Source organism: Exophiala aquamarina, assembly GCF_000709125.1.
Source record: "Exophiala aquamarina CBS 119918 chromosome Unknown aczIA-supercont1.20, whole genome shotgun sequence".
Classification (NCBI taxonomy): Eukaryota; Fungi; Ascomycota; class Eurotiomycetes; order Chaetothyriales; family Herpotrichiellaceae; genus Exophiala; species Exophiala aquamarina.
Window position 1 is genome coordinate 103,998 of NW_013550568.1, and position 19,530 is coordinate 123,527.

Here is a 19,530-nt window from a genome sequence, read left to right on the forward strand (position 1 = left end):
AAACCGGACTCAGTGGGTTCCGGAAAGTTCTAGATGAAGAGGCAACACTTCAAGCATAGAGAAGCAAACAATCGTACTACCCACTAGTCCCATGGGCGACGCAGCGGGTGCCGAAAATGATTCCAGAAGAGATATGTTGGGTGCTGCGATGCTTTGCAATGATGATTAGCAGCCATCGCGAGGGAGGGTATTCAGCACAACTGTGCAGAATAAACCAAGTTAAGGCGTCTTGGTCCTCGATGACATTCATGCACATCAGAGTCAACACTTTGGTCCGGAGATGATGGTCATTCCTTGCTCTTCCGTAGTATGGATCACGGCAGAGCAAGTGGCATAGCCTCGTATGAAATTGACCCTGGGGAACACAGTCTTGGCCAGGCACCCCTAAGATACAGATACAATGTGCCTCATATGGGCCACTGAGTCTGAGTTACCGCTCCATGTCAATGACCATTTCGCCGATTTGATCATTGTTGAGCAGTACTGTGTTATTGTAAACACCATTCAGTTTTGACACTTTTCCAACGAACTCAGAGAACTCATTTAGGAAATTTTCCATTCGAAACGGTAATGGGTTAGAAGTTGATTTAAAGATCAGTAGACGAAGGGAGGTAGGGCACATACGGTGAAGCTTAAAACTCCCAGTGCTTGCGCCTGTGTAGACAGGCCCCACCGTACAGTCTTGGCATCGCAGTTCTGCCCTGAAGCAAGAGTCAAATACTATCAACGAGATTCACGGGTTAGCCCTCTAGATTGAGGATAGACTTGCGTACTTAATCCAAGATATCCAAAAGCTACTTGCCAGAATGCCAGGTCCGCCGAACAAGCGCCAGAAGCGCGACGAATACAAGAAGGTACAAGAAATTCTCACAAAGGAAGGAAATAGCACTGGAGGTGGAAATGTCGAGCTCCCTAAAAAGAAATTCTATCGACAACGTGCCCATGCAAACCCTTTCTCTGACCATGCGCTTGTCTAGTAAGTTGAAAGTGATGACGCCTCTGTTGACTTTCGGCGTCTTTCTATGAACTAACGGATGACCTTGCGGATCTACAGCCCCCGCGGTCCAGCAGAGATGAACTGGTCGCCTCACTATCCTGCTTTTATCGGAGAGGCCGCAGGTGAAGTCGACAAAGAGGTTGAAGTTGCAGATATCGGTTGTGGGTTTGGTGGCCTTCTGGTCGGGCTCTCCCCAGTGATGCCACAAACACTGATGGTCGGCATGGAGCTGCGGTCCCAGGTGACCGAGTATGTCATCAATAGGATCGCGGCGTTACGGTCTCAGAATCGAGACAAAGAACCATCGATACCCGGCGCACCTGCGCTTTATCAAAACATTTCGGCAATTCGAACCAATACGATGAAATTTCTCCCAAACTATTTTCACAAAGGCCAACTGTCAAAGATCTTCCTCTGTTTTCCAGATCCACACTTCAAACAACGGAAACACAAGGCTCGAATCGCTTCCGCGCAATTGAATGCCGAGTATGCGTATGTCATGAAGCCGGGTGGTCTAATCTACACGATAACCGATGTAGAGGAGCTGTCGCAATGGATGACCAAGCATTTCGTGGGAAAGGAGGCCGGGGATGCTAAGGAGCTGTGGGAACAAGTTTCGCAGGAGGAATTGGACGCCGACCCTTGCGTCAGGATCATGAGTGAGGAGACTGAAGAATCGAAGAAAGTGACGCGGAACGGAGGCAACAAATATGTTGTTGTCTTTAGAAGAAAGCACACTCCTGAATGGCCTGAATGACGACAGATGGTATGATTATCATTACTTAACTTGAATGCTCATGCCGAACATCTAGCACAAGGTCCAAGCCCACTTCTTTGAAAACCGACCTGGTACATCAAGTAAGTATGAATATCCACTAAGTTTCTCGATCGGCTCTCTTTTCCCTGATATCATCGATGCCGTTCTCTGCTTGTGGCACGCTATTGCTATCAACAGGTGCCATTCCAATGATTGATCCTCTTTTAAGAGCATTAACATCCAGACGTGGGCCAGTATAGTTCTTGCGGCCATCAACAAACCATTGAATGACGGACACGATGAAAACGATGGCAAACGCCGCTACGCAATAATTCATGTTGCTCCCGGTCACCTCCTTCACAGGCGGAAACATGAAAAGGATCGTAGTCAAGATTGTGTATGCAATACCGACCTGCCTGTTGTCAGCTCTTTGCTATAAGCCGGTGCTCTCCACATACCAAATTGCACACCCAGCCAAGCGCACTTGGTAAAATGAAAGGTCGACTTTCTGGGAGCATCTTTCGACCTCTTAGGCAGTTAATGGCCGGTGGAATAGCATAAGTAACTCCCAGAGCCACAACTGATGCGGAGACGATAGCGTTATAAGCGCTTGTGGAACCAAGGAAGATGCACCCAAAGATGATCACAAGTATTGCTGTAAATATTAGGGCGTTCAAGGGTACCACGAGCTTCCTGTGCACTCTAGCCAAATATTTGGATGCTGGCAGGCCACCGTCCCGTGCAAAGGCGTATACCATACGACTGCTTGTAGTCATAATACTGATACCAGCAAACTTAGGATTGTTTGTCAGTCTCAGCCAAACTCGGCATCTGCTTGTAGGCAGGTTTCATGACACGGAGAACTTACCATCAAGCAGATCAGGGGAAACATGAGCAAGCAGATAGCGCCGGCTTTACTCCCAGTAGCTTGGTAGAAGATTTCCAACATCTAGGAGCAAGTGCGGTCAGTGAGGTTGGCTCTAAAATGGATTATATGCTCTCTTCCAAGATGCGGTAGGTTGTCTAAGAGATACTCTTCAAGCTCTCCCAGCTGCCGAGCTGGGAGTCCTCCACTTTTAAATTAGACTGGGAGAGAATACTTACGGGACCTGCGGCTGAGCTTATGACCGTGTCGATGTCCTTGGCACAGAAAAGAAGGACAGACAGATAAATAAAGCCCGTGACAACTCCTATCAGGACACATGCAAGCATGATGCGTGGCCCTTCGATCGTTGCATCTCCTAGCTCCTCTACACAATGCGCAACAGCATCAAACGCGGTCAACGAGAAGCTGCCTGGAAAATTCCGATGTATTAGCCTGTTTTCCGGACGAGGGACGGGTGTCTGGACGAGGAAATCGTTCGCGAAGGAAGTTACAAAGCAATTACCTTGCAGTAGACCCAGAAGCCAGGCCAGGCCGTCTGGCCAACCAGTCTCGTTGACGAACTGTCCATAGACGAAATGTCCAGTCTGATAGTCCGGAGAGGCGCACGCCAGAATGGTAATTGAGATAACAAGCCAGCCAGCGATCGACCAGTAGAGTGCTGATTGCGTAACTAAGGGGAGGAGGCGAGTGAGGTAGGCATTGACTAGAAATGCAATGAGATTGAACGCAATGTAAATGAGGAATTGATGCCAACGTTGGGACTCGTAGGAGGGATCGGCAAGGGAAATGATCCCTATGATCAGCGTGCTTCCCAGGAGGCCTGCAGTGGCGGCTAGAGCGACCCAACCAGCCGTATTGATCCAGCCGGTGATCCATGACAGCAATGGTACCCAGCGTTTCCAGCTGATCACAGCAACCCAGTGATACTGACCACCCCTAGGTAGAGAGAACAATGATGAGCGGGGGGGTCAAAGCAGAGGCCATGGCTCGGTCACAGCCTGGGCAACTGCACCACGGTGCTCGAAGCAAATCCAATTTCAGAGAAACTTACGCGGTGGGAAACGCCGAAAGAAACTCAGCCAAGGATGCAGCGAGGCACATGTTACAGATGCCTGCAACAATCAATCCCCAGCTAACACTTGAAGGGCCGCCGCTTGGCAAAGCTAGTGACATGCTCGCACCGGCAGCGGTCCATGTGTTTAGAATTGCAAAAGCGAGACCAAGCATCGACAAGAACGAGAAATTCCGATTGAGCTCCTGCTTGATCCCCATCCCTGCCAAAGCAGCGTCATCGGCATGGACGCTACTCTTGCGACGGTGCGCAGCAGTCTCGGATTTGGAGCTGGGTCTTCGTAGTGCGGTCATGGCGAGCTGGATTCCAACCTGCTTCAGCCCGTTTCGATTTCTGTTTGCCAGATAGCAACGAAGGAGGTAGAGAGGTGGGAGGAGTTGAAGAAAACAGGTCGTCCCACATGATAAATAGAGTTTCAAACTCCGGTCTCTGGGAAAGGGCTTGCAGGGTGCTTGAACCGGGCTCGATGACCGGATACCAATCTTGACCCTGGGATCGTTCCCGTTCTTTGAACCGGGACAGGATGACAATATGCACCCGGCGGTGGACTTGCGCCTTGTGAGACCCGGTGGTCTGCTGACGACAGTGCCGCTCCCCAGAGAGTCTCGTGCCAAGTGTAACGTAATCGAAGCTACTATGATGACATTGAGCGTTTGAATATTTCTCGTTAAGGTAGGAATAAGCAAATCTCACTTGGGATTGGTGGGCGAGCCGGCCCTTGTACCATCTCGGAGCTCGCGGCTTACCAGTGGCAAGCTTTTCGCCTCTGTGGATAAACGAAGCGTTGTCCAAGGGGAAGTCCCCTGTGAGAGGCCTAAGAAGCTTATCCAGAGAGCCAAGTACGGGATACGCAGCACGAACACGAGCACATGATGGGAGCTAGATCATTAACCTTGTGCTATCGGACTCTATTATCCAACCCATCACGCTACACTCATGTAAACAAGGTGGAGTCAATCTACAAGTTTCAAAGGCTACAGGGCCATCCAGGAACTGTGCCTCAGCAAGTCTGACAGCCAATGCATAGGAGCTCAGCTAACTAAATCACTCAAACAATGTAAATGCAGCAACCCATTTCCTATTAGATCAATATTTGAAGACGAAGTTACATTCGGTCCACTATGGGATTACTGACCCTAGGTATCAGAAAGTGGAAACCACACTTGTACACGGCTCTCCATACCGGCAGAGACAGCCACAGAGGAACTGCCAGCCTTGCAGCTGGTCTTACACCGCATCACCAGAGCGCCATTATCGCTAAGCAATATTGCGCATGGAACTGCTGTTATGTCTCAGCACTCAATGGCCATATTGTCCATGACTCACAGCATCGTGGTGGTGTCTTTGTGACGAACCACAATATCCTATGAAGCAGGCTTGGAAACCATCCATGCGAGTCGTTTGGGGCCGCTGAATGGGCTGGTATCGTGTGAAGCGTCCTCTTGCTGTGCAACTCCATATGTTAACCGCTCTCAAGCAATTTGCTTCTAACAAAGGAGACGGTCTTACGAGTCGGCGAAAACACACGAGCCACCGTACCAATTTTGTCACAGTTCAAATAAAGATGGTCTTTGTGAAGAAGGAACAGGTTGGCCTCCTCTTCTGCTTTGTTGGCCGCCTATTTCCATCCGAGTGATAGACAGTGTCAGATATAATGGGTTTCGCATAGAACTTTGTTCATGCCGCACAACCAGCAAATGATAGGGAGTTCACCTGTAGTTACTTGTTATTCAAGGACATCATTTTCTCGAATTGTCAATATGTGCCAGTCGCACACGATTCACAACCTCTGCGGTCACACCAAGATCAAAACAATTGTCCAGTGCGCTGAAATGACGGAACGCCTCTTGAAAGGCGCATTGGAGAACCAAAGGACGCTAATAAATGGTCGAGTGGTTGATTTTGCAGACTTTAACGAGAAGACAAAATGCACACATCAACTCTTTGTGGATGTTTCTGATACCTTGCACATTTTTCCAGATATGTGTGATCAATGCAAGAGTTCTGGGGTGGTCGGAAACTGGATGGAACAAGACCCCGGTGCCAAGCTTCAGATATTTCGATCCTGGAGATTGAAACGTCGCGCAGCGGTCCATGCAGCACCACACGAGGTCCAGTCGAATGCAAATGGCACCCGGGATGAAGCGTGCAAGGACATTGAAGACAATGAATCAGAGACTCTTCAGTTCATTGCCCCTCCCAACGTTTCTGGTGAGTCGACAATTGGTTCGAAGTCTCCATCATCACAGTCATCGCAGGCCAGAGTGCAGAGCGTCGCGTCGAGTGTGACGAAAGATAGCACGACGCCCTCGTTGCACGACGTCAAAACCCGTGTGGACCGGCTGAGAGCTAGAGCAGACCATCTCATTGCGAAGATTTCTGTTCAAAGTGCAGCCTGGAGTCTGCAAAGCTCAACGAAGTAGCTGATGCTGATCATGTACCAACTAGCCTTGCTTCTACTGCCCCATGAGTGAAGAGGCTGCAAAGGTAAATTAAGGTGTGTTGACACGTCAGCTCCACAGACTTGACGTCGCAGGATTTGTAGAGAGGATGGCGAGGTTGAAAGTGGGATTTATTAGCATCAAAGCCAAGTCTGGCAAGTGCAGGCCGTGCGCCCATGCCAAGTTTATGCATTGGATGCCGTCATCGAGCAGCGGGGTCGTCATGAATAAACATATGTACTACATTTGATCTTCTTGCCAGGGTCTTTCTGGTTTGTTAGTCTGATGGGGAGATATGCTTAAGTTATAGCCTTGATCTTTGTTTATCCGCTGTTTTATACGTTCGCCCGGCACTGATACCTGTTTTAATTGAGAGACAGCAGAGTCCAGGCCATTGTTGACGATCCTCCTATCCATCAGTTATGGTGGGTAAGCGAGCTTTCGACGCTCAATTCGAAAGGCCCAGTGCTGGCTACAATGTTAACGGCGACCTTGAAACAGGCAAAGGAGGCAGGCGTTCTGGCGGCTTCAAAGATACCGTCGAAAACTTAATGGATCGTAAGACAACGGCGGACTTGAAAAAGCAATTGTGTGCCGGTGTCCGCAAAGGAGAGTTTGAAAGCTACCGCAAAAGCGACGAAGAGGTGAGAAGTTCGGATCACGTCTCTGGTTTGAACTAAAACTAAATTGGCCGACATGCAGTTGAAGCATATCAAGAACAAAAAACTTCGCAAGTATTACGAAAATCAGAATGCTGCATTGAATGATTGGGCAGAGGTCGACACGATCGTTTTGGCCATGGCCGATGATGTGATAGAATCTATGAATACGGATGCCGATCACGACGGTATCAGAGAAAGAGAAGGTGTGTTGCAAGGTGTGGAGGAGCGTATTGAGGACTTGTTACCTGACGAAGTACGAATGCAACGACGAAGGGCTGCCCGGAATGCAAGATGGGCAATCAACATTAATGTGATTGCCAACATGATCCTTCTATTGGCCAAGGGGATAGCAGCCCTGAAGTCGTCCTCACTGTCGCTGATTGCATCATTGCTCGACTCAGCGCTCGATCTGCTGTGCACAGCCATCGTATGGACCACAAATCGCCTCGTCTCATGGAGACTGTCAGCTCTGTCTCGCAAATTCCCTGTTGGCCGTCGAAGACTTGAGCCACTCGGAATTTTGGTGTTCTCGATAATCATGGTGATTTCTTTTCTGCAAATATTGCAAGAATCGGTTGAGAAACTCCTACCAGGGGGCGATCACAAAATTGCAACTCTCCCGGTCGTGGCAATTGCCTCAATGGCAGGAACTGTTGGACTCAAAGGACTTATTGGGTTGTGGTGTATGCGGATCAAAACTACACAGGTGCAAGCCCTGGCGCAAGATTGCAAGACCGATGTTTATTTCAACACGCTGTCACTGCTCTTCCCGTTAATTGGTAAGCATGCTGGCATATGGTGGCTAGACCCTCTAGGCGCGGCGCTGCTGTCGGTTTATATCATCTACGACTGGGGGGATACCTGTTTTGAAAACATCACCCGTCTCTGTGGACTTGCGGTGGATGACACGGTGCAGAAGAAGCTGGTCTACCTAGGTTATCGGTTTAGTAACCTGGTTACTGGATTTAAAGCAATCACCGCCTATCACGCCGGCGATGGGGTCTGGGCCGAGTACGATATCTTGCTTGATGAGAAAACACCTCTTCGAAGGACACACGATATTGCTGAAACACTGCAGTATTGTGCTGAGGCACTAACAGAGGTTGACCGTGCTTTCGTCACCACTGATTGTAAGTTTTCGAGTTCGTGTGATTGTTGTTCCCTGGATTAATCTTGTTACTCCACAGATTCCGCACAAAATCCTGGTGGCCACACTAGAGATTTGATGTAGGCAAGCAACGCGTTCCCCCAATAAGGCTCTAATGCGTAGAAGACATGAAATGGCGTAAGCGCATGGGGTTTGGAGCGACATCCCGCATGATCCCTTCATGATGTAGAATATAAAAATCAATGCCTCTACTGTTTATGAGAAGATATAGACAGCTGTTGACAAGGAAGGAACTTACGGAACCGGAGGATGAATTGACCCGAACTTGAGCATGTCACGTGGCTTGATATCACGTGCTGGCGCTCCTCTCCCGCGTCATGAATGAATGGCCGCAGGCACGCATCTCCACTCCTCCATGCCCCCCCCCCCCCCCCCCCCCCCCCCCCCCCCCCCCCACACGTAACCTCGTCCACCTACTCGGTTTCATCGTCATGTTCAACGCTCGATTTTGTCTTTGATTTTCTTGGTGCTGCATGCCTCCTTCAGTGACACCTCTCCACCGAGGTATAGGTCTACTGAGTACAAACTACAACACCCCGAGGGGTTTTGCTGGTCGAAAATGCGCAATCCAAAGAATTCCCGGATCAATGCGAAAGGCGCGGTCTCGAAATCTACCACCAAAAGTGCGAAATCTTCTCGTGGAAGATCCGCAACAAATGAAGATACAGTAGAGCAGCAGGAGAGACTTCTTCAAGAGGCAAAAGTGAAATCAAGGCGCCGCCGAGCGTCAAGCCAGAACACACCACACAAGTCCACATCCAAAACAGCGACTCGCCTCTCTCAGGTTGCGTCTGAGCATTCTACCACTCTAAAGGCATCACCCAAGAAAGTTGCCACAGACGTCGGGGCGACAGAGAAAAGACTACGGCGCTTTCGGTCAAAGCCACCGGCGAGTTTCGACGTCAAACTGCTCCGCGCCCGAACCCAGCGCATGATTGTGCTTGGCCGACGACGTAGTACCACTCGATCCGGGGCTCCAGCCGAAGATATCGACGTTGTTGGCTCAACAGGAAACGTTTATACCGTTCACATTGGCCACGAGACCTCGTGCACCTGTCCAGACTCAATCAAGGGAAACGAATGCAAACACAAGGTCTACGCCTTGAACACGGTGTTGAAGGCGCCCGCCGTGCTTGTCTACCAATTAGCATTTCTCAGCCCAGAGCTGAAGCAAATCTTCGCAAAGGCTCCTCCAATCCCCACAGATAACGCTGGGAGCAGCGAAGAAGATGACAATCAGAGCGGAAATCGCAAGCCAACCGAAGGCGAATGTCCCATCTGCTATATGGACCTCGACCCCGGCCACAACAAACTCGTGTGGTGCAAATCGCAATGCGGTCACAACCTTCATAAATCGTGCTTCGATCAATGGGCGGCCAGTCAACGTGGCCAGGAGGTGCGGTGTGTTTACTGTCGGTCACCGTGGCAAGCCGAGAGCGGCGATCTCAAAGCTACGAAGAAAACCGGCAAAATCGGCCACGACGGCTATGTCAATGTCGCCGACCAATTTGGAATGTCCAGGGCACGCGATTATTCGGGTTATCATCAGCCTTGGGTGAGGAGGCAATTCGGTGTCGGGTGGTGACGTGACATGTTTCATGTAGACTAGGACTGGCTCTTCCACCGTACAACTGATCCACCACATGATCCACCCACTCGTCCTCGATCTCGGAAACACAAAGCGATTAATGTGTTACATATTCTGTATCACTAGATACCACCATCCACATATTCACGACCGTCATGCCATACCTACTCGTACGACCATCCACGAAAACCAGCCATGTCATGCAATCAGTTGGCGTTCGCGTCCGGCCCACAGGTTGGCTCGTTTGTTCAGGAATCGCCTGGAAGTTCAAGCAAGGAGGAAGGTGTATCAGATCTCGTTGCCATCGTACTAACTACCGAAAGCGTCCGCGTGGTTAGTTGGCCAGCCGGACATGCAGGATTCATGCGTGCGCCACACCCATCCATAAATGCATGGAAAGCTAGACCTCGCTCCGACGTAGAACGGCAAACAGCACATCCTAGGTGCTCAGCTGCTCAACTCCTGCCGTACGGCCAATTGTCGGTAGTATCAGGAATCATCAGGAATCATCAGGAATCCATAGCAAGCAAGGGAGAAGAATATCAAACATCAACCCTCTCCTAGCCCAGTTTTTGCTTTCATCGTGATCCTTGCGGATTACTCGTATCCACGTTCCAGGTCTCGGCCTAGATCTGTGTCTGGTCCCGGTCCCGGTCCCGGTTCTAGCATGAGTGATTGATTGACTGATAGTTAGATAGCACTCTTCATGGCTGACGGTTGTATACTACGATTGAGAAGCAACATTCTGCTCAGAGAATGCTGAACATGGTGCAGTTAGGGCGCGAGAGCGGGAAGCTACGAGGTGGGTACTAGAAGAACAGACGAACGAACACAACATGACCACAATGTTGCATATCAAAAGAATGGTGAATTATTCCTTGGCTTGTTTTCATCCGCTTGCCAGAGAACTATTATGCTGATTTTGGACTCGTCCACCACATAGTCATGCTGCTTGCTTACTGGCCGCACCGGCTAAAGAATGCCTGCTGTGTAACTTTGAAATGGGGAAAAAAGAACCGCCCTTTCCTGACCCTGGCTGTACATTATCATCCTTTTGTGCTCAACCTGCCCTGGCCAGGCATTCCCACACCTGCGCCCGCATCATAAAAATTTTCAAACCGCGACGCGAGACAAAAGAGGACTGACGATGTAGGGTATCATAAGCTCGTGGACTGGGATACTGTACAACATATGAAAAGCATCAAATCATAAAAACACACCTCGGGCCAAAAAAAAGAGGTCAACTATCCATTGACTGGAACAGATTTCTCCTTTTGCAACAGGTGCGCCCAGTTCAGAAAATCAAATTTATCCCGGTCCTTCCCGGAATTCTCGGGATTAGGACTCTTGCCCGCTTGCTGCTCCTTGGGCTCCAGCACCAACGATCGCCGATAGTGAAGGTGGAAACTCTTGTCCCCTGCAGATCGTACTCGGATCAATTGATCTTGCATCCACGTTTGTAGCTCCGATACTTCAGTAAGCCGGTAGGGGATCTGGTACTTCTGTAATGCAGAGATAATCTTCGCGGTTTTGATATGCTTATCCAGATTTATGACCGTCATCTTTGAGTCGTCATTGTTTAGCGGTCGTGTAGAGGGGTTCGCAGAATCGACCATGGTCAAATCTGTGAGGTACACGCCAATAAACGGCAAGCATGGAGGGAGATGCGACTGCACGCGTTGTCTCAGAACTGCATAGTTGCGAGAAATGTCGACAACCTTGCGAAGGTCCTCAAAAATGGTTTTCGTCTTTGGTGGTACTGCCTCCCAAGTTTTCCTCATTCTTTTGAGGTTGGTGGAATCAAGAGAACACACAATGGCCATCAAGGTGTCATAGTTGTGCAGTTCTAGACACTTGTTCGCGATCTTCACCCACTGTTTGATGATAGCGGCACGCTTTTTGGGTTCTTCCAATTGCAAGACGGAATCGGAAACCAAGTTGGAGACATCTGTAGACAGTGTTGACATCGCACGCACGTTGACAGCAAGGGAGCTGGTGCGTTTAGTCCACTCGGTAGCGAGAAGTTCTTCCGGGAGGATCGAGCAAAAGATTTTTGACGTCTTCAAAGTAATCTGCCGCGCAAGCTCCAGCGGATCAAAGTCAAGAATGCTGACAGGTGAACCGCCTTGTTTCCATGTCTTGAGAGCAGCAAGTTGACTTTTGGAGATGATTGGCACTGGCAGAGGGGAGCTTGGATCAATGTATGTCGCGGAGGAGGTGCTGGTCTTTCCAATCACGGAGATCACTCGTGGGACATCTGGGATGCTAGCGGAAGACACCTTTTCAGCCAACTCCAGCAACCGCTTGCAAGCCATTGGAAGAACAGGAGCAACGGATTCTCTCGCGAATCCGACAATAACAGGCAGTGCGGTATCGTCGATATCATGTCTCCAATGTGATTCCATCCATCCTTTCATCACGTTGTAGACCCTCAGACGAACTGGATTTGCAATGCTGGTGGTCTGACCAACATAGTCAAATCTATAAGCGAGAGCCTGGGCAAATTCTTCAGGCTTTGCAAATAGACGGAATGTCAGATAAATGGTAGAGATGAAGATAACGTCAGGTGCTGAGTCATGTGCGGTGAGTCGCTCGATCAGGGCATTCAAGCTGCCTCCGACAATGGAGCCTTCCCTATTAAAAACGAGTTCCTGGACGAAGGTATGCGTGAGGATCTCAGCCTCGACTACTTCATCATCTGGCAGATGCGTATAATCATCGCCAGTAGATGGAGACGGCATAAACTCTCTGAAACCATGATTAGCATCGCCGATGGAGGTGACTCGAGTTGAGGCGCTGGAAAGATTGCTGGGATCTGACAGGCGACTGTGATGGTCAAAGCTGCTGTCACTACTCGTGCTGCCGGCTACAACACGATGCGGGTGCTTCTGCGATTTGACCTCTGTCAATGACCTCTCGAAACTTGGTCTGAGGGCGGTGGAATGTGGGTCTGGAGAAGCTGAAGCAGCCAGTGGAGAGGATCGGATGAGATCGACCATGACATCGTCTCTGGGGGTTGGCGGAACACTACCGAAAGCTGTGGATGGAGAATCTGCTGTATTGGCAGACAGAGGAGGTGTTTGCAGACCGTGCGAGATGGATATGCGGGGAGGGTTCTTGGAATTCCTTCCGGGGTGAGCAGAAGGCTCTGTGTGGGTGGACGGCGTCTGGTTTGAGTGTGACTGGCGTCCTTGAGAGCTGGGCTCCGGAGTGCTTGAGCCATCTGAATTTCTCCCGAGAAGCTGACTGAGATTCTCGATCTCGAAATCGCCAATCTCTTCCAGTGTTGCCTTTGTCCTTGCCACGCATCGACCTGCTGCGCTTACACAGGCTGTAGCAGCCTGCACGAGGTTATGTGCTTCCTCGGGTAAATAGACCAAATCGTCTTCGATTGAGTGCAGAGGCTTGAAGACTTGACGAGCTGCATGTACCAATTCGGTGATTGCATAGTACATTGAGTCCTTGGCCTGGACCAAAGGCCGAGAAGTACTGTGATCTCGATCGATTACAGCCTCAACGACGGTAAAGAGCTGTCGACAGGACCTCACAGCATTCTGTGTTGTCAAGAGAAGCTCTGAGGACGAGCGAGATTGCATGTGCGAACCAAGAAAGGAGGCGAGTACGGTTAGGAAGTCGTCGTAGGACCTGTGTAGCAACTCGGATATGAGGTTGGGGTTCTTTTGGATGTTCTTGTTGGAATATGACATGCGGTGGGCGACGGACGATCGGCGTTTGACCGGAGTTGACTTTCCAGGAGAGGTCATACTGATTCGTTTTGAAAAGTCGGCACCAGAAGCGGGCGCTTGGCTTGTCGTCGCGCTGGACGATTCCGCGAAGGCACGGGTCGACTTTTGGTTCAAGGACTCGGGAGACGGGTCGAGTTTTCTGCTTGGGCTAGAAACAACTCCAGCAACCTGTTCACTCCAGACATCAAAAAACAAAACAGCTCGTGTGACTATTCGAAAGGCCTTGAGGAGCATATCATCGAGTCTGATGTCGAGGTCGGTATGAGTCTGATGTGCCAGGATGACCTGCTGGAGCTGTTTTGCCGTACGGACCAGCAAGGCGAGGTCTGATAGGAGGCTTTTGCGGGATCTTCGAATGGCTTCATGTTGCTTGACCAAGGAGGAATCGCGAGTCAAGCATTCGGACTTCTCGAGCAAGGCACGAACTCCAGCGACTAGGCCTCGCATATAGTCCTGATTGCGAAACAAATTCAAGTTGGAATCACCTCCACATCGGACGATATCCCAGAATTCGGTCAAAGCCCTCAGCAGTGGACGTATAGCAGCATAATCGTAACCTTCGCAATAGTTGGTAGGAAGCCAGCCGCGGGCGCCTGTGTCGAGAAGGGTGCCATCGGCCCATCCATTAACGTGAATCGAGTGTATCAGAATGATGTCTCCAGAATTTAGAGGCAAGGTGACAGTCGTGGATGAGTGAGGGGAAGAGGGTTGGAAGGGATAGAGAGCTCTGAGATAGTTGTGGAATCTTGCAGGGCTAGAGGGCACGTCGTCGGGGGAATCGGCACCAAATGCAGGTGGCCGACGGTCGTTGTCTGGCATATCATCGTCGTCATGGCCGCTACTCTTGCGAATGCGCAGGGGCGCGACAAAGATGGATGAGGGTTGGGTTTCGCGCATGTTGGCGGGAAAGGACTCGAGTCATATCGTTCACGAGGGAAAAGACGCGTGAATGGTGGACACGGTTGCCATTCCTCGAGGTGATTGACCACAAATCAAAGTGGGAGTGTTGCACGGAGGGTGCGGTGGGTGTAAAGGGTGATGCGTGGTAGGCCAAAGTCAGGCGAGATGGAGATTGGGTTTTCTTTCGGGGACAAGACAAGTAGAGCTCAGCGGGAGAGAGTGTGTAGCATGGCACGGAGTTGCGATCGTGGTACAGGGTCCCGAGGACTAGGTGTAGGGATGGAGAGTGACACAAGCGACAAGAGGGAGGTGTTTAGGGGTTGCTTCAGAACAAGTGTCGCAGAGTCGGTGGTGCAGTGGTGCAGTGGTGCAGTGGTGTAGTGGTGCAGTGGTGCAGGCCCAAGGCTCAAGGGGGGCGGGGGGGTTCGGTATGAAGTTTGAGGCGAGGGGGCCGTGACGAGAGACGCAGGGACCTAGCAGAGGTTGCAGCTCGTGTCACAACAAACAGCGAGTGTGAGATAGGGACCAGTAAGGGATTGTATTGTTGTAGGAGGTGTCAAAGGAGAGACATTGAATGTAGGGAGAATAGTCCTCCGTATTTGGTAGTAGTAGAAAAGAGTGAATGGGGATGGAGGAAGGCGCGACCTTGCATGGGCTCAGGGCGTATTTGCTCCCAGGTACGGAGTACGGAGCACGGAGTACAGGAAAGAGGCGGTAGGAGGCTAGTGGTACTTAGGCGTGGTTAGCTCTTCTCCTAGCCGTCGCGGGTGGTTTTGGGAGCAGTAAGGCAGTACTCCGTACCGGGTAACTATTGCTGACTAGCAACCAACTAACTAGAAATCAAACGAATGCGGAGATATTTTGCTTGCCGGGATTTACAGTACAGCGTACGGAGTACGGTACGCAGCAGTTGGCGCCCAGCTGGGAGCACTTTCCTTTCCTCACGGGCGTGCCGTTGGGTAGTATGGGTGGCTCTCGGTTCTCCCTGCTAAATGGTGCATTGTGGGCTCCGGGTGGGCACTTTTGGGCCAGTCAAACCCCACACCATCCCCTCCAGAAGACCTTCAAGACTAAGGACCCAAAGGACCCTCCTAGACATGGGGCTCTCCACTTCAGGTACCGCCAGGCCGAGTCGCCGATCGTCTAGAAGAGACCTTGTCCGAGTATTTGGGTGTGGGCCCACAGGCTTGTGCTCGCGCTGGGCTGGGCTGGGCTGGGCTGGGCTGGCGGTAGCAGCTTCCACCACAAAGCCTTAGCATATACAGCACGACGAGGCGACGACCACACCAGGCCACAAGAAACCACAGCGCTGCTTAGCAGACCACCTTCCAGTCTTGAGTCAGGACAGAGTACTCCGTGCATACCTGGCAGCCACCGCAAGCACCAAACCACGAGTCCCGTGGGCAGTCATATTTGGTCGTGCCTGGTTCATCGCGTTCAACCACTACGCGCTGGTCAGGCTGACGTCTGTCTCAACATGCATCTTATGGCCCCTAACAATCTCTTCCCTGCGCTTGGAGAAATTCCCCAATGACGAGGTAAACGTGGAAGGCAGGAAGTGATACTTCCCAGGCACGAGTGCTCCCGTACTCGTAGTTGATGTCTAATGACTTACATAAGTCTCCTCGGCAGGCAGATCCCAAAGCTACAGTACGAGTACAGTAATTACGGAGTACCTGGAACCTCATAGAGCACCCCCAAGGTCGGGTGGGGGGGAATACGAGCAGTCAATCCTTTTCCTTGTGACCACCGACCAGCCCCGGGGAGTCGGGAGTCGGGCCTCGGATTTTACTTCACTGGCTCTGCCAATAACTAAGCGGAGCAGCCTCCTCGCATCAATCCACATATAAGAAATATACCCGCAATATCAGTCAGCCTGATAGATAGGCTGGTCAGTATCATTAATGCATCGTAGTCTGACTCCGTAGCGCCAGGTCACAGTGCATGGCTCTGGTGTGGATCATGGATCGGCGTTGACGTCGGTACCGATGGATGGGGATTTTGATCAGAACCAGTAAATGGCAGGTTGCTCTCTATGACTAGTACTGCGAGTACTCGTGGGTCGCAATGAGTTACTAAAGTAGTACTAGTAGTAGTGCGAGTACTAGCCGTGCGCCGTACCTGGCCCTTGCTTTGCCATTGCTGCCTCCCTCTCTTCTCCTCTGCTCTCCTTCCCATTCAGAATACAAACAATCACAATCAAACGCGTCAGTCGAGCGCGTCGATCGAGCGCTATCGTACATACCCGTGTGGAGTGCTCGTGCCTCTGCTAACTTCTAAGCGGCTGCGCGTGTCCTAGTACCACTTTCGCTTTCCCGGCCTGCAACCCCCGTCGACACCCCCAACCAATAATCACGCTCTGTAATTTCCACGTCAGGCCATTATGGCTGCCCTTTGAGCCAATCCTCTTCCATGGCTCGTGAAAATCCATCTCGGAGAATTCAGCCTCGACATTATTGTCAGATGCACATGTGATTGGAAGGCCCGGTCATCATCTCCTTTTCATCATTGTTACTGATTGCAGCTCCTGTCGAATCCCTCCCCTATTATCATGTCACATTCCTCCGATGCCGACGCCCACACCCACACCCACACCACCAGGGTCCAGCACACTCATACGAGTACATATCGACCAGAGCACGAGCTCGACGCGTCAAGTTGGGGTTCATCTTAGCCTGCTTTTCCCTCCACGCCCGCCGTCGAGATGGCGAGAAGGGATTCTTGGAAAAATAACAAATAAGGAACAAATGAGTGCTGCACTGCTCGGAACTGCGATAGGGACGCAGCACCCCAACCCTGCTTATCTTGCTTCCCCCCATTCCACCTCCAGAAGCGAGCCTCGGGCCCTGATGGGCCCTGATGGTCCCTGATGGTCTGGTTTCATTGTCTGCCAAGGGGTGCATGAAACAGCCACTCACCTCACCGACACCACAGCACCAAACAGTCTGGACAGGATGAAGTCTCCAACCTCTGGTCACCAGGGATCAATCCTTTCGAGTTCTCGGGAATACGTCAATCCGCCCAATGGACGAAACTGCCGTTGATGTCAAGTTTCTCAAATATGCAACTTGATCCACCGCAATGTCCTCTTGGCCAAGACTCGCTCCTCTCTCCTCCAAGCGACCTGTCCCTGACAATCCCCCTACAACTGGCTACAGTAGGTACATCCCTATCGCTTCGTCCTCGCAGCAATCTGTATGTACTCCGTTACTTCGTCCCCTGCCAGTATTGGAACAATGCCCGTGACCTGCCGCCTGTGGAGAGTCGCTGCTTCGAGGGAGTTGCCGATGTAATGTCCCAGGCCATGATAGACTGACTCAGAGACGATGAACGAGCTCGAAGAAGCGCGACATGGAAGTATGTGGCACAAGGATTTGTTAGCCATCAAGTCCAGGGCGCTGATTTGAACCCAAATAGCAAAGACAGACAGGTTGTACCCACTACTCTCTGTCGTTCCGTGCTCCCTACGTGAGCCATATTGAAACTGCTTGGACAATGTGGCAAGCCTCACAGCAGCGCAATCCCCTTCAATGCTTAAATAGCTACATGCATCTGCCCAATATCTCTGTTTCGATACTCGACCTGGCGATACCGAGATACAGGTTCCATGACCAGGGGAGATTGCAGGTATACTCTACCAGCACACTTAAGGTGGTGATGGTGATGGGGGGAATCGTCGGTATCAACAAGGCATTGTAATTGCGTACAGTATGCATCTCTCTCTCTCAGCCGCATCACGTGCAAAAATACCGCGAGAGCTATTTTAAGTGCGGACAAACCACACCACACCACGGCATACAAAGAAGTAGACCAAAGCAGAAATAGATCTGCTAGTACCTGCGTACGTTCCCACAAGCCATGTTATTCAAGCTATACAGATCGTGCCTAGCTACAAGTCACCCAGGCGCAGAGCATATTGAACACAACCTTACACGTTCCGTTGGCTAGGCTGATGCCTGCAACTTACTATGTAACTTACCTCCTGGCTGCATGTTTCCTTCCACTTCAAAAACCGTTACTGGCATCTTACTCGGGTAAAATGTTCTTACCCTGGTTTTCTCCCCCACACAATGTAAAACGGCACATAGAGATGCGCCCTAGGATTTCGTAGATCATTCTTTGTTCGCGCAATAGTAACCTGGACCTCGTCGATGCTGTAGCCTAGTTCTCGGGTGAATAAAGCTAGAGTGAAAGCTTCTACTGAATCCAAAGCATGTGCTAGGAAGAATAATCCGAGTTCTTTGTTTTTGCGTCCTTTGGCCCAAGGACCGAGTGGAACCTGACGGATGTTTAGTTGTACCATGCAAAATGCTGCAGTCATCTTTTCTACATACCTTGTACATCTCTTCATGTACGTCAACAAATCCTACCTCTTCCATGTAGCCCTTCAATAGATGAACAATCCGAGAGGGTTTTCCAATCCTTGCCAACCCATCATTCAGCTTTTCGAGCCAGTCCGTTAGATATGGCACATAACTCTGAGTATCGTCATCAGAGCGGATATCACTTGGGAAATCCTGGATTTCAAGGATCCCACCAGGCTTAAGATTGTTGAATGTCTTGGAGAACAATTCTTTCCAGTAAGTAATGCTTCCGAGCAATGCCCTGCCATGGATGTAGTCAAAATGCTCCACAGGCGGATAGGTCCATTCGGCTTCAATATCGTCCACATAGAATTTACAATTTGGTGGCACCCACGAGGGCTGGATCGGGCTGAGATCTGTACCAATAACAATAGCATCCGGAAATTCGTCAGCGCAGTCAATAGCCCAAATTCCTGTGCCACATCCCATGTCGAGTACTCTTCGCGGCCTGGCGTCCCCTAGCGGCGCTCGCAAAATAGGGCCACCGGTGATCATCCGGAAAATATGGTGGAGCATGTCCAAGCGGTCTTGCTCTTGCTCGTCGTTCGGAAGGACATAGCTGCCCTGGCGATAGGCGTGATAACGACGGCCGTTCTCGTACTGGTAATTTAGCACAGACGATGCTAGTGACGTTGAGTATGACGATCCCGCAACAGACTCGCCCAGTGCCGAGTCGGTGTCACTAGCATCGGGCTTTCCAACGAGGTCAACGAGGCTCAATGCGAGCGGGCAATCTTGTCACCTACATCGGCCACAAGCGACGCACTCTGGCCTCCCAAATCTTGGCCACCAAGTGGACTATCTGATACTCGAGGGACGGGTTCAGACATTGCCACAGAGGCGGACGGAGAGGGTGAAAGGATCTCGTACAGTTTTGAATCCCTTCGCGTGTTAAGCGAAGGTTGGCAGAATATCAAACACTTTCAAGTTTTGTTGTGGCTGCCATGGC

General features: G+C 50.8%; 7 protein-coding genes across 7 annotated transcripts; 4 read left to right on the forward strand and 3 right to left on the reverse strand.

Moving 5' to 3' along the window:
• Nucleotides 1–806: 806 nt before the first annotated feature.
• On the forward strand, nucleotides 807–1,754 carry A1O9_11910 (tRNA (guanine-N(7)-)-methyltransferase; the record flags this gene model as incomplete). The annotated part of the gene is made up of 2 exons (XM_013399057.1): nucleotides 807–976; nucleotides 1,055–1,754. 2 exons carry the CDS (start codon nucleotides 807–809, stop codon nucleotides 1,752–1,754), a joined length of 870 nt encoding a protein of 289 aa, XP_013254511.1.
• A 118-nt stretch (nucleotides 1,755–1,872) lies between these two features.
• Nucleotides 1,873–4,005, reverse strand: A1O9_11911 (uncharacterized protein; the record flags this gene model as incomplete). The annotated part of the gene is made up of 6 exons (XM_013399058.1): nucleotides 1,873–2,166; nucleotides 2,213–2,548; nucleotides 2,623–2,703; nucleotides 2,859–3,049; nucleotides 3,143–3,576; nucleotides 3,692–4,005. 6 exons carry the CDS (start codon nucleotides 4,003–4,005, stop codon nucleotides 1,873–1,875), a joined length of 1,650 nt encoding a protein of 549 aa, XP_013254512.1.
• Nucleotides 4,006–5,472: 1,467 nt separating this feature from the next.
• A1O9_11912 (uncharacterized protein) lies at nucleotides 5,473–6,129 on the forward strand (the record flags this gene model as incomplete). The annotated part of the gene is made up of 1 exon (XM_013399059.1): nucleotides 5,473–6,129. A coding segment is annotated over one exon (657 nt), but the record flags the coding sequence as incomplete, so codon positions are not given.
• A 446-nt stretch (nucleotides 6,130–6,575) lies between these two features.
• A1O9_11913 (uncharacterized protein) lies at nucleotides 6,576–8,046 on the forward strand (the record flags this gene model as incomplete). Its single annotated transcript, XM_013399060.1, has 3 exons — nucleotides 6,576–6,797; nucleotides 6,856–7,945; nucleotides 8,003–8,046. 3 exons carry the CDS (start codon nucleotides 6,576–6,578, stop codon nucleotides 8,044–8,046), a joined length of 1,356 nt encoding a protein of 451 aa, XP_013254514.1.
• A 496-nt stretch (nucleotides 8,047–8,542) lies between these two features.
• Nucleotides 8,543–9,568, forward strand: A1O9_11914 (uncharacterized protein; the record flags this gene model as incomplete). Its single annotated transcript, XM_013399061.1, has 1 exon — nucleotides 8,543–9,568. The coding sequence occupies one exon, from the start codon at nucleotides 8,543–8,545 to the stop codon at nucleotides 9,566–9,568; it is 1,026 nt and encodes a 341-aa protein (XP_013254515.1).
• Nucleotides 9,569–10,815: 1,247 nt separating this feature from the next.
• On the reverse strand, nucleotides 10,816–14,214 carry A1O9_11915 (uncharacterized protein; the record flags this gene model as incomplete). Its single annotated transcript, XM_013399062.1, has 1 exon — nucleotides 10,816–14,214. The coding sequence occupies one exon, from the start codon at nucleotides 14,212–14,214 to the stop codon at nucleotides 10,816–10,818; it is 3,399 nt and encodes a 1,132-aa protein (XP_013254516.1).
• Nucleotides 14,215–18,262: 4,048 nt separating this feature from the next.
• Nucleotides 18,263–19,411, reverse strand: A1O9_11916 (uncharacterized protein; the record flags this gene model as incomplete). Its single annotated transcript, XM_013399063.1, has 3 exons — nucleotides 18,263–18,496; nucleotides 18,552–19,274; nucleotides 19,328–19,411. The coding sequence occupies 3 exons, from the start codon at nucleotides 19,409–19,411 to the stop codon at nucleotides 18,263–18,265; spliced, it is 1,041 nt and encodes a 346-aa protein (XP_013254517.1).
• Nucleotides 19,412–19,530: the final 119 nt, after the last annotated feature.